At 40.1% G+C, this 17,759-nt stretch overlaps 1 protein-coding gene across 3 annotated transcripts in view; it reads left to right on the plus strand.

Moving 5' to 3' along the window:
* Nucleotides 1-17,759, plus strand: part of shtn1 (shootin 1) — a 144,950-nt gene that overhangs the window by 65,183 nt on the left and 62,008 nt on the right. For all 3 annotated transcript variants that reach the window (XM_062975662.1, XM_008114814.3, XM_062975663.1), the window contains exon 9: nt 8,746-8,892. In XM_062975662.1, the coding sequence (XP_062831732.1) occupies nt 8,746-8,892 (147 nt within the window). The remainder of the gene's footprint in view (nt 1-8,745; nt 8,893-17,759) is intronic.

Below are 17,759 nucleotides of genomic sequence, written 5' to 3' on the forward strand. Positions count from 1 at the left end.
CTTTTGATGATTAACTAAATACAGGAAGAATGTCAACGGACAAGTGCTTGGTTTACCAAATCAAGAAAGCTATACATGTCAAGCTTCAAATGTATGTGGTCACTCATACATTATTTTCTGAGAACAAAAATCCAAGAAGACATTTAATGAACGCCCAAAGCTAGGCTCCCCAGTCCATACTTCCTCTTTTTTCACTGGGTATTCTACCTCGGGAACACTAATTACTGTAAGTCCCCTTGTTTCATCCTGTTTGAAAGGCTTAGTTTCAAACATGACTAAATTAGAGGTGTTCAGCTATGTGTTGCTGTATCACATTTTTGTAACGCATTGTTCAGACACTAATTCTGGCCAAATGGCTATTTTGTTTACTGAAGTGTCAGGAGAGAGAAGTTGACAGTGTCAGCAAAATCAAATAGGTACTTTTGCTTCAGGGTCTGGCTACTGGAAACACGCTCCACTGTTGGGTTTAACCAACAGCAACTCTGAATTGATTTGTTATTAGTGTCTTCAAAGGTTAAGTCATTTGGAAAAAGTGACCTGTACAAAATAGATATATTTGAATGTGGTTTACTATGGGAAAGGTATATGCAATCGGTTGTCCAAATCCACAGGTTCCATATCCACAGATTCAACTACCTACAGATTGAAAATATTTCAAATAAAGCAGTGTGGGAGTTCTCATCTTTTCCTGTCCTCACCTTGTGGCAGGACTGTGGTGGAGGTTGTCTGCAGCAGTCCCCTGTTGAGGGCAAAGAAGCTGCTTAGATGGGGTCAGGGAGAGAGTGAGAAGGAAAGAAGAAGACGGGAGACTGCTCAGAGAGGAACCTCAGTGGTCTTACAGTAGGCTTAATCTTGGCAGAGGCTGTGGAGCTGCCCTAGAGTATCTTCCAATGGTGCCCTTTGCCAGTTGTCAGATTGAGGCCTTGAGCATTTTTGGATTTTGGTATCTACAGAAGATCCTGGAACCAGTCTCTCATAGATATCGAGGGCCAAGTGTATAGATCAGGTATGGGCTAACGCAGACCCGGGGGCCGGATGCGGCCCCTTGGGATCTTTTCTCAGGCCCTCCTCTCTTTCACCATTCTATCCTTCCTTCCTTCTCTCTCTCCTTCCTCCTTCTCTCCCTCCCTCCCTCCCTTAACTTCCTCTTTATCCCTCCCTCCTTCTCTTTCTCCCTTTCTTCTTTCCTTCCTTCTCTTTTTCCTTCCTCCTTTCCTCCTGGGGATGTTTAGCTGGGAAAAGAGAAGGTTGAGAAGTAACATAAATACCATGTTTCAAGATTGAGTAGGAGGGGAAAACTGACTTTCTGCTTCTCTAGAGACCAGGGCACAAGGAAGCAATGGGTTCAAATGGCAGGGAAAGAGATTCAGCTGAAAAGATTAGGAAGAACTTTCTGGAGAGTGGTCTAGGCTGCCTGGGAGTGTGGTGGAGTCTCCTTCTCTGGAGGCTTTTCTGTAGAGGCTGTCTATTGGGAGTGCTTTGATTGTGCCTTCCTACATGGCAGGTGATTGGACTGGATGGCATTTGGGGGTCTCTTCCAACTCTAGGATTATATATCAGGAGTAGACAATGTGAGGTCTAACATTTTCTCTCCCATCCACCATCTCATCCTAACAAAGGCCAACCCTTTTGGGATCCAAACTTTTCCTGTCTTTCCTTCACTTTCTGCCTCCAAAAGAGAAGAGAAAGCCACTCTCAGCTTTCTCCCCTGCCCTCATCTCAAATGTACCCTTTTCCATTCACATACACCCCTCTTTTGTGTAAAGGGTGAGCCTTCAAGGGGAGAGGCGTGTGTGTATTGGTGTGTTGTGGAAAGAAGGAGAGTGAAAGTGCGAGGTGGATGTGACAGGACGGAAAAGTTCCTCTCTAGGCATCCAGTCCTCCTGTGTGTGGGGGGAGGGGAACTTGGGGAGAATCCCCTCCCTCCCGGCCTGCCCACCCCACTCCGGCCAGCCATGAGGTCCCCAAGTGAGAAAGTTTGCCCATGCCTGGCATAGATAAACATGAAAATGAAGAATGAGCCAGTGAGGTGTAGTGACCTGAGTGTTGAACTGGGACTACAGAAAACCAAACTGAATCTTCACTCAGCCATGGAAATCTACTGGATGATCTGTGGCAAATCGCACTGTTTCTTCTTAAGTGGCAAACTTCATGTCAATAAATTTTGCAAAAAGAATTATGGCAGGATGATCATATGTCAGAGTTGACTTGAAGGCACATAACAACAAATGAGGAGCAGGATAATATGTGTCATTATTAGTGGTGTGCATTTGTACGGAATTGCTGTTTGTTTAGTTTAGTTTCATTCATTTTGTATCAGTTTTGTATTTGTCCCTGTTTCCAAAAACGCCTATACGAATAAATTTTTTTGTCTCACTTATGAAAAAACCAAAAATTTTCAGGCCATTGGCAGCAATGGGAGGGCTTCTGAGGCTCAACCCCCTCCTCTCGGATTTTGGCCTAGAGGAGTGAAAATCACCACACACAGAGAGCATTTAGACCCCTTTCAGCCCACCAATTTTTAAAACATTTGGGTCTTCCCCTGAGTACTATTGTTATTATTAATATTATTATTATTAACACCCATTGGCACACACCAGCTGTCATGGGGAGGCACTCCTCTCCCAGACTCAGTTTAGAGTCCCAGAGTAACTATTGTTATTAATATTAATATTATTATTAACTCCCATTGGTACACATCAGCTGTCATGGGGAAGCAGCCCTCTCTCAGACTCAGCTTAGGGTCCCAGATTAACTATTGTTATTAATATTAATATTAATATTAACACCCATTGGCACACATCAGCTGTCATGGGGAAGCAGACCTCTCTCAGACCTAGCTTAGGGTCCGAGAGTAACTACTGTTATCAATATTAATATTATTATTAACACCTATTGGTACACATCAGCTGTAATGGGAAAGCAGCCCTCTGTCAATGCCTGCTTACTGTTACGCAGCCCGAAATGAAAGGAAAACAAAAGCAAGCACGGTGACCATGCAGCTTTCTCTTTCGTGTCACTTTTTGTTTCATCCGAAAATGGCTTGTTTCATTTTGTGCATCTGAATGGAAGATACTAAACGATAGACGAATGAAACATGAAACAAATACCGCACACATCACTAGTCATTATGAGGCAGGAAACTAGCTATAGAATGACCAAACAAAGCAGTGTCATGGTTTTTACTTGAAAATATGAGTACCTTGTTTAAGTATATATAGCTTTATTTTTGAAAAGGTCTTCTGCATAGATTTGAGTAGAAAACAAACATGCCCAACAAATTAAGCATCATGCATAGACATATAGCCTCTTCTTTACACAGTATGTTGGAATTTGCATTGATCATTTTGTTGAACTGACAAAACTTGCAATGTTGCAAAGCATACATCTCAATGATTTGAAGTACTGCTCTTGTGCGGCTGCATAGATGCTCTTGAAAGTATAAAGGCAATGATTGGTGAAATTTGACATTAGGGATAGATGAAAAAGAGATCAGAAAGAGCCAATGCCCTGCCTATTAATTCACTCAATTTTTCTGTATATGGGTAAGTAATAAAGGTTCTGTGCACAATCAAATCGATGCATAATAAACTTATTTTAAGTGCAATGACTGTATTTATCTTGGTTACTTTGAATGCCCTTCTCATTATAGGTCTCTGAACAAGTACTTGGCAGACATTGTGTTTAAAATCCTGCATTGAACATTTCCATGCAAAAAGGTCAAATGTTACCCACTTTTTGTTAGAGGAGAGAAAACATAATTCCAGACAGCCATGACCTCCTTGTATAGGAATTTTGCTCCTCTCATGAGATTGCATGTTATTGATTCAGAGATATCAATGGGCTTTATTAATGACAAGCTCCACAATAACTCTTCATTTAGATGCATTAATGGCCTTTGACTTATTTTGTAATAAGTGTTCCATTAATATGTGATGTCTCTCTAAATGGACTGAAAAAAACTGCACTTATGGAAGGGTTCTGATGTGTAGCCTAGTTTGTGCTTGGGGTGGGGGCAGCTGCTATACAACTATAATGAATGTAACATCCCATATCTTCAACTTTCACATACAGGAATTGGGTGAGGTCAAGGGACAAGTGTGTTCATCTTCCAAATCTTAAATCTGTCACCTGCAGAGGATAATGGAAGAATGAGCTTATAGGAGGGAAAAGGCCAAGGTAGATGTTTGTTGTAATGGAATCTGATATTTCTAGTAATACAGTAGAGTCTCCAAGCTTATCCAAGCTTCACTTATCCAATGTTCTGTATTATCCAATGCAGTTTGCCTTTTAATAGTCATTGTTTTTGTAGTAAATGTTGCAATGTTTTGGTGCTAAATTAGTAAATACAGTAATTACTACATAACATTACTGTATATTGAACTACTTTTTCTGTCAGTTTCTTGTAAAACATGTTGTTTTGGTGCTTAATTTATAAAATAATAATGTAATTTTATGTTTAATAGGTTTTTTTCTTAATCCCTCCTTATTATCCAAGATTTTCGCTTATCCAATGTTCTGCCGGCCCATTTATGTTGGATAAGTGAAACTACTGTATTCAGAAAACCAGATTCAGGTCTTCAATAATACATTGCGCCTCCGTATCTTTTTCAGCACTAGCCAACCATAATTCAAATTGTTGACGTGGATGAGGAGGAGGAGGAGGAGGAGGAAGAGGAAGAAGAAGAGGAGGAGGAGGAAGCTTTGCTTCCTTTCACTCCTGGGAACCGAACTGACATTTCTGCTTTAGTGCCACAGTTAGTTCTGTGGAAGCAGTTTCTGGATTGGTGGTGGGAAGAATATTCTCTGAATAATAAGAACGTACGAGTAGACAGACTTTTGTGGTTGTTACGGGTTTCCACATAAACTTTGACTTAGGGTAAACCTGTCACAGATGTTTTTGTTAAGATGTATTCAGAAAGGGGTTGCCACTGCTTTCCTCTAAGACTGAAGGAGTAGAACTTGACAACATAATACAAATCACAATATAAAAAAGATAAAACAGTAATACAATATGAAACAAGAGTATTATAACAGTTAAAGCCAATCAATTAAAACAACAATACAAGGATAAAAAAATTGCATTTAAAACACATAAATAGATTCACCCTCAGAGTATACTTTCTAGTTGTTCAGAAAACCAAAAAAAATTCAAAGTGCTTTTTCACCTGAAATGACAATAAGGAGACCCAACTGAAGAACGATCTGTCCCGATTTCCCCATCCCTATTTATTTATAAGGATATGTAGGATATGTTTCAGGTCATGAAAGAATGAGCCCCCGATGACTCAGTGGGTTAAACCTGTGTGCCAGTTGGATTGCTGACTTGAAGGTTGGGTTGTTGACCTGAAGGTTGTCGATTTGAATCCGGGGATAGCGTGGATGAGCTCCCTCTGTCAGCTCCAGCTCCCCATGTGGGGACATGAGAGAAGCCTCACACTAGGATGGTAAAAAAATCAAACATCTGGGCATCCCCTGGGCAACATCTTTGCAGAGAGCCAATTCTTTCACACCAGAAGTCACTTGCAGTTTCTTTTTCTTTTTTTTCACATTTTTTTTTATTAATGAAAGTGAAAAACAGTAACTAAAATAACATGTATCCATATACAACCGCAGAAGAAAAAGGAATAAAATAGAAAAAAGGAATAAAAAGAGAAGAAACAAAAAAAAAATACAAACAGGTATAACAATTTGCACTGTAGTGTCGCTAAACTAATGGATGATCACAGATTTGCTATACCATAGTTGTACCTTAACTTATCCTTGTCCCCCTTACCCCTCGCCCGTGAACCCAACCCCCTAGACCTCCGATACCCCTCAGTAAGTATCGCGTAACTGACCGTCAACTACCCCTGTATCTTCTTTCGCTAAATCCCCTTTATGGCTGTCATCAAATCTACCTTTGTCTTCTTTTCCAAATACCCAAGTGCCAGCCTCCATTTATTTGCAAACTCCTCATTATTTCCTCCTCTGTTGCTATTTGTCAGCTTGGCCATTTGGATATATCCCCCCAGTTTGTCTCTCCAATCTCTAATACTTAGCTCTTCTTCCCCCTTCCATGTTTTTGCGATTATTAGTCTTGCCGCAACAAAACAATATTGGCAAATTTCTTCATCTCCTGCGCTAATATGCCTTCTAAATAAACCTAATAAGCATGTCTCGGGGTTCTTCTTGACCTTATTGGTAATCATATTATTTGTTTCTTTCACCACTTTTATCCAGAATTCTTGAACTATATTACAGGTCCACCATGTGTGGAAGAATGTTCCTTTTACTTTCTTGCATCTCCAACAGGCCCCTCCTTCTGTTTTCTCTATTTTCGCCAGAAGCTCTGGAGTTATGTATGTTCTGTAGAACATTTTAAACATATTCTCTCTAATTGAGCCGGCCAGAGAGAATTTAAACCCCTTTTTCCAGAGATATTCCCATTCTTCCAGGTCTATGTTTCTACCAAAGTCTCTGGCCCAAGAGATCATAACGGTTTTTATTTGGTTGTCTGCAAGGTTGTAGTCTAGAATAAATTTATAAAGCCTTGAGAGTAAGCCTTTGTTGCCTCTGTCAAAGATACATTCTAACTCGGATTTTTTGGATGCAAATCCCACCGCCGCATCCTTTCTAAATCTATCATGCAGTTGGTAAAAACTGAACCAGTCTTTTAACCCTAATTCTTCTCTGCCCTTAAGTGCCCATTGCCCTCTTTCTTTAACTAAATATTCCTCATACGTTCCAACTTCAATACATGTAGCTGGTCTCAAGACTGCTTCAAGTGGGCGCAGCCACAGAGGGGTTTTGGGCTCTATCCCCTTCTTGTATCTTTTCCACGTTGTTAAGAGACTGGATCTTATAATATGCCTTTTAAATTCTTTATTCACCTTGTCCTTTTCATCCCATAGATAAGCATGCCAGCCATATCTTAAATTGTGTCCCTCTAATTTAAGTAATTTTTTGTTGTCCAATTTAATCCAGTCCTTTAGCCAGCTAAAGTTAGCAGCTTCATAGTAGTATTTCTCAAGTCACTCCTGACATGAAAAAAAAATGAAAGAGTGAAAATCAGTAGAAAGGATGAGAATTCTCCTCATGGAAATTATTGTAGTTCTTCGATACCATCAGTACTGGCTACGGCAATAGCATTGAAAAACTTGTTAGGTAGAAGGGCAGCATTGCCAAAACCTGGTTCTGTCTTTCCTTGCTGCTCAACCCAGGATGAGCTATATAAGAATAGGCAATACTGATCTTATGTTGACAGGTCCAGGAATACAGCATGTTCAGAGTAACATGCAGGCTATTTGTATAAATAAATACACATCTAGATATCTGATTTCATTTTTGTTTAATGACATACCATCCAGTTATATAAGGAATAGTAAGAAACTATCGGCCAGCCTGCTGTGGCTATTATTTTAACTGGTAAATAAACAGCATGGGATTGAGACAAGACATAATGGAGCATTTTGTTTCTAATATAGTAATCCTAAAATGCATCTCTCTTTTGCTGCTGTACAGATCAATTTCTCAGTAATTTTTAAATAATTGATTTGTGTTTCTCTCTCCATAAACAAGAATATTCTATATTATACACAATAGGCAATAACTGTTCTGTGTCTAGCATATCGATCAAAATTTCCTCACCTTCTGATATTTTCCAATGAATCTTTACTATGCCTTTCTTGTTCATTCAAGAAACAACCTTATACTGTTTGGTGCAAAAAAGGATATTGGTATGGAATTTTTTTTTTGTTGGAGGTTTTGCATGCATAGGTGCCATTGTTTGGCGATAAACTCTGAAAGATTTGAAATTATATGACAGTATAGACAAAGAATATCTACAGCTGATGAGAAAATGTTTTTTTTTCTCATTTAATCTTATCTTTCAACAACTGATTATCTAAATCATGTGTGTCAAACGCAAGGCTTGTGGGCGAAATTCAGCCACCAACTCATTTTATATGGCCCTCCAGATGGTGCACTACAACTCCTGTATTATTCTTCATTAGACATCATGACTAGAGATGACTAGAGTTGTGATACAGTAACATCTGGAAGACTGTAGTTTTTCTGTTAAGTCAGGAGAATGGGGTTTTAATTTAGATACAAGGCTTATGAGTATAATGTCTGATGTTAAAATGTCCTTTGACCTTTCCTCAATCTCAGGGCCACAAGTGTTGTTGGGTTACACATTTACATTATCCCCAATCCACATGGCGGATAATAAAAATTGATTGAAGTTGTTCAGTCACATCTGGGGACCCAAATTGGGTAAAAACTAAAGAACTCTGACTGACCACTGTGTAAAAAATAGAGTTGGCTCTCTGTATCCACAGATTCTTCATCCATGAATTTAACTGCTCTTTGAAGGCTATCATAAGGCTTGTTTGACCTTCAGCGAAAATGAGTTTGACATCCCTGATTACATGTTCTAAATATTCCTGATTATTCTTGGGTAATTTGTTAAGTACTTTCAAGTCCACTCTAAAATAGTTTATTGGGAAGATTTAGAATCTCCAACTAAAAACTAAGGTGACTCAGGGGTCTGGGAGCTTGAACCCAACAACATCTAAGAGCCCGCATTTATGAAGCATTGTCCCACACAGAGAAGGACTAATATGCCTATCCTAATAACTCACTGCATCTAAACTCCTTGATTGGTCAAAAAAAAAAAGAATTTGAGTGACCTGTGTTATATTCATTCAGATCAAGAAATACCAGTCAGATAATCTAACTGGCAATATGTCTTGTTTTTGGTAGATGTTTATTGAACAAAATAAACTGAAACGGCAAAGTCAACTTTTGCTGCAAAGTGCTGTTCCTGATGAACAGCTCATGAAAGCTCTGGATGAAAATGCCAAGCTGAACCAAATGCTGGAGGAAGAAAGGTTGCAACATCAGCAGAAGGTAAGTGTTTTCAGTGGTCATATTCTGTTTTCCTTTTTGCACACCATGCTGCTGCTCAGTCGTTTAGTCGTCTCCGATTCTTCGTGACCTCATGGACCAGTCCACGCCAGAACTCTATTGGCCGTCACCGCCCCCAGTTCCTTCAAGGTCAAGCCAGTCACTTCAAGGATACCGTCCATCCATCTTGCCCTTGGTCGGCCTCTTTTCCTTTTTCCTTCCATTTTCCCCAGCATCGTGATCTTTTCCAAGCTTTTCCTGGCTGCAGTCTGCATCTGCAGTGATCTTCGCGCCTAGAAATATAAAGTCTGTCACTGCCTCCACGTTTTCTCCCTCTATTTGCCAGTTATCAATAGGTGTAGTTGCCATGATCTTGGTTTTCTTGACGTTTAACTGCAACCCAGCTTTTGCACTTTCTTCTTTCACCTTGGTGATAAGGCTCCTCAGCTCCTTCTCGCTTTTGGCCATCAGAGTGGTATCTGCATACCTAAGGTTGTTAATGTTTCTTCCAGCAATTTTAACTCCGGCCTTGGATTCCTCAAGCCCCGCATGTCACATGATGTGTTCTGCGTACAAGTTGAATAGGGAGGGTGAAAGTATGAAGCCCTGCCACACTCCTGTCCCAATCTTGAACCAGTCTGTTGTTCCGTGATCTGTTCTTACTGTGGCTACTTGGTCTTTATACAGATTTCTCAGGAGACAGACAAGGTGACTTGGTATCCCCATACCACCAAGTACGTGCCATAGTTTATTATGATCCACACAGTCGAAGGCTTTAGAATAGTCAATAAAGCAGAAGTAGATGTTTTTCTGAAACTCCCTGGCTTCCTCCATTATCCAGCGGATATTGGCAATTTGGTCTCTCGTTCCTCTGCCTTTTCTGAACCCAGCTTGGACATCTGGCAACTCTCACTCCATGTATTGCTGGAGTCTGCCTTGCAGGATCTTGAGCATTACCTTACTGGCATGGGAAATAAGTGTCACTGTATGGAACTTTGAGCACCATATATTGGGTTTAATCCAATATTAGCCTTATCTGAAGGAAACACATTCAAATCAGTGAGATTTATCATTAGACTATAAAGAACAATTGATTTCAGTGGGGCTGCTAAAGTGTAACCATTACTGAATTTAAGCAACTGTTTCAAGAAGGAAAGTATTTATGGGTGCTTCCAGACAAGCCAGTTAATCCGGAAACATTCACGTTTAAAAAACACAAATGTTCCTGGGTCCTCATCCACACACACCCCAGAAAGAGCGTGCTTTCTGGGATGGGTGTCCAGATGTGCTCCCAAAACTTTCAGGGAATACACCTTGACAGTCTAAACCCCTCCCCAAAACCCCCAAAACCCCTTTTTAAAAGTAAAAGAATTTACCCGGCCTCCATTAGAGTGGTGTCAGAACTCTCCTGGTGCGTAGGAATGACACAGCAGGAGGGGGGGGGGAGTAGGAAAATCGCTAATTTCACCCGGAAAATCATGGGACTACTGTCTGGACTGCCCCCTCAAAAGCCCAGAACTTTTAAGGGAGTAGTCCAGACAGCAGAAGTAGTGAGTTTATCCCACAGCTTCCAAGAAGGTGCAGAATAAACCTACTAACAAATTAACAAAAATTTACCTATTAACAAAAGAAACAGGGTTTTTCTGGTTTGTGGCAAATTAATTCATGTTGCTCTGGGACGTCATCTGTATGGAAGTCCCGTGTTAAAGGGGCTGTCTGGATAGGCCCTCTGTTGTAACTTTTCAAGCTAGAAATACCCTACATTGTACAGTGTTAACCTGTCTCCTGCAACGTATTGACTGCAAAAGATGGAAAATAATAGTTCTGCTGCTGACAGCATTGGAACAGCATTGACTCACAAAGCCAAATACAGATTGTAATGTAGCTATGTGTGGTGGTTCAACAATGAATTCATTAATCCTCCTCAGTTTAATAGGTAGGGAGTCAAGCACAGGGCAAGATCCAACATGTGATTTGTTAGGCTTAGTAGTTCACAAGAGTCTATGCTTGTTCTGGGCCAAAAAACAATAGTAGTAGTACAAAAAGACAAGAAAAAGTAAAAAAGAAATGTGAATACAAGCCTTCAACAAACCAATCCTTCTGAATTTTTTCAGGTGTGTTACTTATGGCCACTTCTGCATTGTCTGATTCAGAAGGATTCAGAAAGAAACTAAAAGGATAAATTCTCCTTTCTCTTTTTGAAACGCTCCTCAAATGGAAAGGCTGCCCTTGTGCAAAAATCCTTGCATTTGTTCCACTGAAACTTGGTACACTTGATTTCCTTCTGATTCTGCCAAGAAAAAAAAAACATTAACAATTCTATCTAAACATAAATACACCAGAATTTAAAGTTGTCTAGTATAACCACCCTGATTCCCTTTGGGGAGAGAGGGCGGGATATAAATAATAATAATAATAATAATAATAATAATAATAATAATAATAATAATAATATTATTATTGTATGACACAGCAAACAAGATAGATAGGCTGGATTTTGTTTCACAAAATCACAAGTCGAACACCTCCCAAGTGTCTAGGACTGTATGATGTATTTTCGGACGATGCGTGCAGATCCCAGTAGGGTGGCCTTTTGCAGTTGGCAGATCGTAATTTTGTCAATGTCTATCGTTTCCAATTGCCGGCTGAGATCTTTTGGCATGGAACCCAATGTGCCAATCACCACAGGGACCACCTGCACTGGTTTCTGCCAGAGTCTTTGAAGTTATTATTATTATTATTATTATTGTTGTTGTTGTTGTTGTTGTTATTTGAAACACAACAAGACGAGTCCACAGTAGACACTCTGCTGGCTGTTGTATTGGATCACACGCCGGACACTTCCCAAGTGTCTAGGGCTGTGTGATGTATCGGCGAATAATGCATGCAGATCCTAGTAAGGTGGCCTTCTGCAGCTGGCAGATGGTAATTTTGTCAGCGCCGATTGTGTTCAAGTGCAGGCCAATGTCTTTAGGCACTGCACCGAGTATGCCAATCACCACTGGGACCACCTTGACTGGCTTGTGCCAGAGTCTTTGCAATTCGATCTTTAAATCCTCATATCGTGCTAGCTTTTCTAGTTGTTTCTCTTCAATCCTGCTGTCACCTGGGATTGCAACATCGACAATCCATACTGTGTTTTTTAACACGAGCGTGAGGTCAGGAGTATTATTATTATTATTATTATAAAAATTCCTGCCACCTTGTTAAATAAATGCTCCAGTCATGCAATTCCATTTCCTTCCCTCACTCTAATGGCTGTCAGACTCCAGGAGGAGCTCCTCCTGGGGAGAGAAGTGAAGGTGAGGAATTCAGATGAAGAAGAAGCAGTTGGTCTCCGCTTTTTTTTTTTTGGAGGAAGTGGACAAGCGTGCACTCACAGATGGAACAGGCCCTCCTCCTCTACTGGGGATCCTTTAAAGCCCTAAACAGCTTGGGTCCAGACTATAGACCAACTCGGACACTGCGATCATCGGAAGAGGCCCTGCTCTTTGTCCCACTCCCGTCCTAAGTGTGGCTGGTGGAAACAAGAGAAAGGGCCTTCTCCATGGCCATCCTCACCTCTGGAGCTTCTTTCCTAAGGAATTAAAGATGCCCCCCTCTCTCTGTACCTTCACAAAACAGCTGAAGACATACCTTTGCTCACTGGCTTGTGAGAAGAGGAATAGATGGTAATACTATCATTATTCCTTGGATTAATAGCTACCATCCATATCCATGCCCTGTTTGCCCCAGCAGCTCAATAGACATCTTGAACAATGACCAATCTATTTGCCCCCAAGGAACTGAGAAGATTTCTGTTCAATGTTTTGATGTTTTGCTTTTTGTCCAACATAATAGGTTGTGTTTTTAATTTAATTTCAGTTGTTAAATCATAATTTGTTTTTATATGTTGGGTTGTCAATTTTTGTTATTATGGGTGTATAGTTGTTGTGTTCGGGCCTTTTTTGCCTTTTGTGTTTGGAATCTGCCCTGGGTCCTCCCGGGGAGATAGGGCAGAATATAAATAAAGATTGTTATTATTATTATCATTATATCATTATATCATTCGCCCGTGGTGGCAAAGTGCTGAGCTGCTGAACTTGCGGACCAAAAGGTCCCAGGTTCAAATCCCGGGAGTGGAATGAGCACCCGCTGTTAGCCCCAACTCCTGCCAACCTAGCAGTTTGAAAACATGCCAATGTGAGTAGATCAATAGGTACCGCTCAGGCGGGAAGGTAACGGCGCTCCATGCAGTCATGCCGGCCACATAACCTTGGAGATGTCTATGAACAACGCCGGTTCTTCGGCTTAGAAATGGAGATGAGCACCAACCCCCAGAGTCGATCACGACTGGACTTAATGTCAGGGGAAACCTTTACCTTTACCTATCTCAAAGAAGACACAATTGCACCATCTGAATCGCCTCCCTGACTCCTTTCTCCTTCCCATGAGTATGCAGCAGCAGATATTCAGAACTTGTGTACCCCCATTTTTAATAAAGCTCTAAAAACTTTAAAAAAAATAGCTTTCTGCACCCCATTCCAAAAAAGTAATGTACATACATTACTTTACTTTAATACTGGTATGTCACTGAAACCTAAGGCTTACAGTGCAACCTATTTCAATTCACTTTTCATAAATAAAAAGAACTAGAGCCATAGTTTGCTTTTCTACGCATAACCAGTGAGAAACACAAACCTTCAAATGTGTCTGAATGTTAGCTAAAGGGCTGGACCTGTCAAAATCAATCTGTCTCCAAATCAGTCCAAACGGAATCAGGGCACTTCCAAAATCCCGAACTGAGGTCCAAGCTAAATCTTGTGATCAGTGTATGCCTCCAATAAATAATTATGTGAAATTCTGCTGGCTTTCATTCATGATGGGGAATTTTAGTAATGTACAATACTGGAGGAAGTGTGTTATTTGCGGAAGAAAATTGAGTGATTGTTTCTAAAACATGTGTATACTTGTCTGCGCTTACGTGCATTGAGAATAATTGCAAGCTTCTGAGAAAGGATTGCTTTCCAAATTTGTCCAAATTGTGTATATTAAAGGGCAAAGAGGTCTTTATTTTAGTGTGCCTCAGCACTTCAATTCAGCGTATTCTATAATTCACCCATTGCAAACAGCAGGGGTTGAGGAAAGTGTGTGTATGAATAATAACCTTTAACAGAAGGAGTCATTTAATAACTTACATTAGTGTCTTATTGCCTGAAATAGTTAAAAACAAAACCTGTCAGAAAATGTGCTCCTCTTCTTTTCTTTTTTTAAATCTCCTTTGAAACATTTGGGCTCTTCCATTATGGAAGTGTTTTTGCAAAATAATTGCTCACAAAACAGTATTGTTACTTTATTGCAAACTAAATGGTGCTGTCAGAGGAGGCGATTTTTAAACTCTTCTTTATCTACGGTCATTGTGCCAGTGCTGAACTGTATTGTAAAAATTGATGAATTTGCTCATTTAAAAAATACACAGGCATATCAAAAAAAAAAAACACACACACACACAAAACGAGTGTGCTGCAGGTTTAAAACTTGGCACACTAAATGTGTCCTCATAGGTGACCAACACAGTACCTAGTGTATTGGAATGTAATATAATTTAGATTATAGCACCAAAAAGAATTTGATACCATAACAACAACAACTTTATTCTTATGCCCTGCCACCATCTCCCCAAAGGGACTCGGGGCAGCTTACATACGGGACAAAATATCCACAACATAAATACAACAATCCATTAGAACACAAACCATTAAAATAAGAGCATAGCAAGATATAACAATCCAGATAAAAGCACAATAACAAAACAAATAGCCAGTAAAACAATGTGTGTGACCAGGCTATAAAAGGGCCAGGCATGGGATAGTGCCAGTACTGTATCATAGGGTCAGGATATTGGATGAAGTGCGGAGAACAGAATATTATTACGGAACCTAGGGACTGGACATCTCTGGATTTTTAAGAATATAATATTTTCTTTAAACTAGAGGCAGCGGTCTTGTGGCCCGAAGTCCGCATGCACCTGTCCTCTTGAGGATGGATGATATAGAATTAATATTGCTGGAAACCTCCAGAAGTAATGCTTTGCCCCTCTACTCCTTGTCCTAGCACAGTGGTTCTCAACCTGGGCCCCCCAGATGTTTTTGGTCTACAATTCCCAGAAATCCCAGCCAGTTTACTAGTTGTTAGGATTTCTGGGAGTTGAAGGCCAAAAACATCTGGAGACTCCAGGTTGAGAACCACTGTTCTAGCAAAACATTGTATTTCACCCCCTCCCCCCAAAGAAACTTATTTGAGGCAATAAAATTAGCATGGAGGGGTAAATATATCTTGGAGAAATTTGGGGTTGAAATAAATACTATGTAGCAATATTTGATATTTTTTCCTGGTTTTCCTGGTTTGAAAGTGTTATTTCCTGTTAAATTGTGTGGCACTTACTTTACAAGTAGTTGTTATACTCCAGAAACTTCATTTTTGGGGCTGAGGGTAGTACTATTATTTCCTTCAGTCTAGGCACTTCGTTTGTAATTCTCCTTAATGAAAATACTGCCATTTTTAGACTGCCAAAAGTTTTTGCATTTTAATCAACTTTTTTTCATGTTTTTATGATAGATCAAATTAGGAAATGACATTTATAACCCAGGAACAAAAATCATGTTACATAGTGTAATGACCTTTAGACCACACAGCTTGCCAGCCTTTATTTCAATCTAACAGGGTTTTTTTTCAGTCCACAATGGTAATTTTCAAGAAAGTAGTCCTGTTGGTTTCTTGCAGCATAAAAATGAGGAAGGAAGGGGAAGGAAACAAAAGAAATGTGGCAGCGTCTTTAAGGTTTTATATTTTTGCATGGGCTTTTATGGATCCCAATTTTATGGATTTTTTGATGTAGTAATTCTATTTATACACTTGTGGTTCTATTTCTGTAAAGCTTGCGAGAAAATAAAAATCATTTTGCTTTAAAGGTTTTACCACATTTCTTTCTTTTTGTCCTTCCTTTCAATCAACAATGTATAGGAGATTTTCCAGATGACCTTAGTTTTCCAGGAAGGTGTAGAGTAGTGCCAATAGGACTAGAACAGAGACTGTTCCTGTACAACAGTGGTTCCCAACCTTTGGTCCTCCAAGTGTTTTGGACTTCAGCTCCCACAATTCCTAACAGCTGGTAAGCTGGCTGGGATTTCCGGGACTTGAAGTCCAAAACAACTGGAGGACCAAAGTTTGGGAACCACTATTGTACAATATATAGTTTCACTGCTACATGCTGCTTCCTTCAACAAATACTAGGGTTTTTTTTATAATTCTGCATATTAATTCTTGTCACTGTGTTGTTGAAGGCTTTCATGGCCGAAATCACAGGGTTGTTGTATGTTTTCCGGGCTGTATGGCCATGTTCTAGAAGTATTCTCTCCTGACGTTTCACCCACATCTATGGCAGGCATCCTCAGAGGTTGTGAGGTATGGAGAAACTCAGCAAGGAAGGTTTATATATATCTGTGGGAAGTCCAGGGTGAGGGAAGAACTCTTGTCAGTTGGATGTCAGCGTGAATGTTGCAGTTAATCGCCCTACAACAACCCAATTCCTGTCACCCTTTGCATCAACGGTGCTTCCTGTTTATGTGTAGAAATGTGTTGTGGGTATCCATAAACCACTCTGAATCCCCAGCATTTGGGTTTATTTCTGAAAACTATGATTAGAGGAACAAAAGCTGGCCTTCATTATTACCTTGGAAAGTTTACATCTAGTTTGGAAATTGCTAGGATTTAGGGAATGGATGACTTCTCATCTGATGTTCTTTGCCATGCTTTAAAGTATAATATACCTATAGGACTTTATCCTCTGTTTTTATTATAATTGATATGTCTTTTAAAATGCTGTATTACTACAGACTACCCAGGATTTGTTTTAAATTGAAGCCACACCATGAAATAAGAGACCAGACAACAAAATAGGCCATTTATTGACCTATTTCAACTGGAATTGAGAGCATTAAAAATTAACCCGGGGGGAGCAACAAAGAAATAAGTCATGACACAGGCCAGGTATCACATAATGACCACCTCCTTGTCCACCTATGGGTAAACACCTGACCGCTGGGGGCAGTCCACTTAATGGCTTGCTGGCCCAGATGGTCATTACTGGGGCACTCCTTCTCGAGCCCCAAAACTCTGTAAGAGAAAGTGGAAACCCCCTAGTCCAGCCTCAAGAGGAAAAATCCCAAGATTCACACAAGTCCCAAAACTTGTCAGGGCCATCCCAGGTATCCCCCATCACTCCCATATAGAGGATCCCAAGGTGAACACAAACAATGTTCTCCCCCTAGTTCCTGTCATTGGAAACTTAATTAGTAGTGCCACCCAAATAAACGCCTTTCTCCAACAACACAATATGGGGTAGGCAAAAAAACCCTCCGTTTAGGAAAAAAATCCTACTTGGCCCCTTAAGGTGACCAGCATTCACTCATAATGTGCCGAGAGCAGGTGGGCAGGTTGCTGGATGAAGAACTGCACCTCCTTCTGCCAAGACTGGTGTAAAAGCACAAGTCAATACATTAATACTGGTCTCTTCACAGGGGCTTCAATTGCTTGCCCTGAGTCAAATCCTTTGGCTGCTAGCAAGGCAAATATTCACTTTCCCTGCTTAATTATAATTGATCTTAATGGCCAACAGGCATCTTAATTTTCTAAAAGAAAAACAAATTAACACTCAGTCTAGATTGTCCATTCAGAATGAAATAAAATACAGTTTTAATTGAGAAGGTTAATGAAATATGCTTTCTTTTTAGTGTTGGGTGTTCTACATAAAACAAAACCTGGAAATCTAGAGATCCAGAGTGGAAACTAAGAATTTAAAAAGAAAACCTAAGGCACCAATGAATGCTAGC

Source organism: Anolis carolinensis, chromosome 3, assembly GCF_035594765.1.
Source record: "Anolis carolinensis isolate JA03-04 chromosome 3, rAnoCar3.1.pri, whole genome shotgun sequence".
Classification (NCBI taxonomy): domain Eukaryota; kingdom Metazoa; phylum Chordata; class Lepidosauria; order Squamata; family Dactyloidae; genus Anolis; species Anolis carolinensis.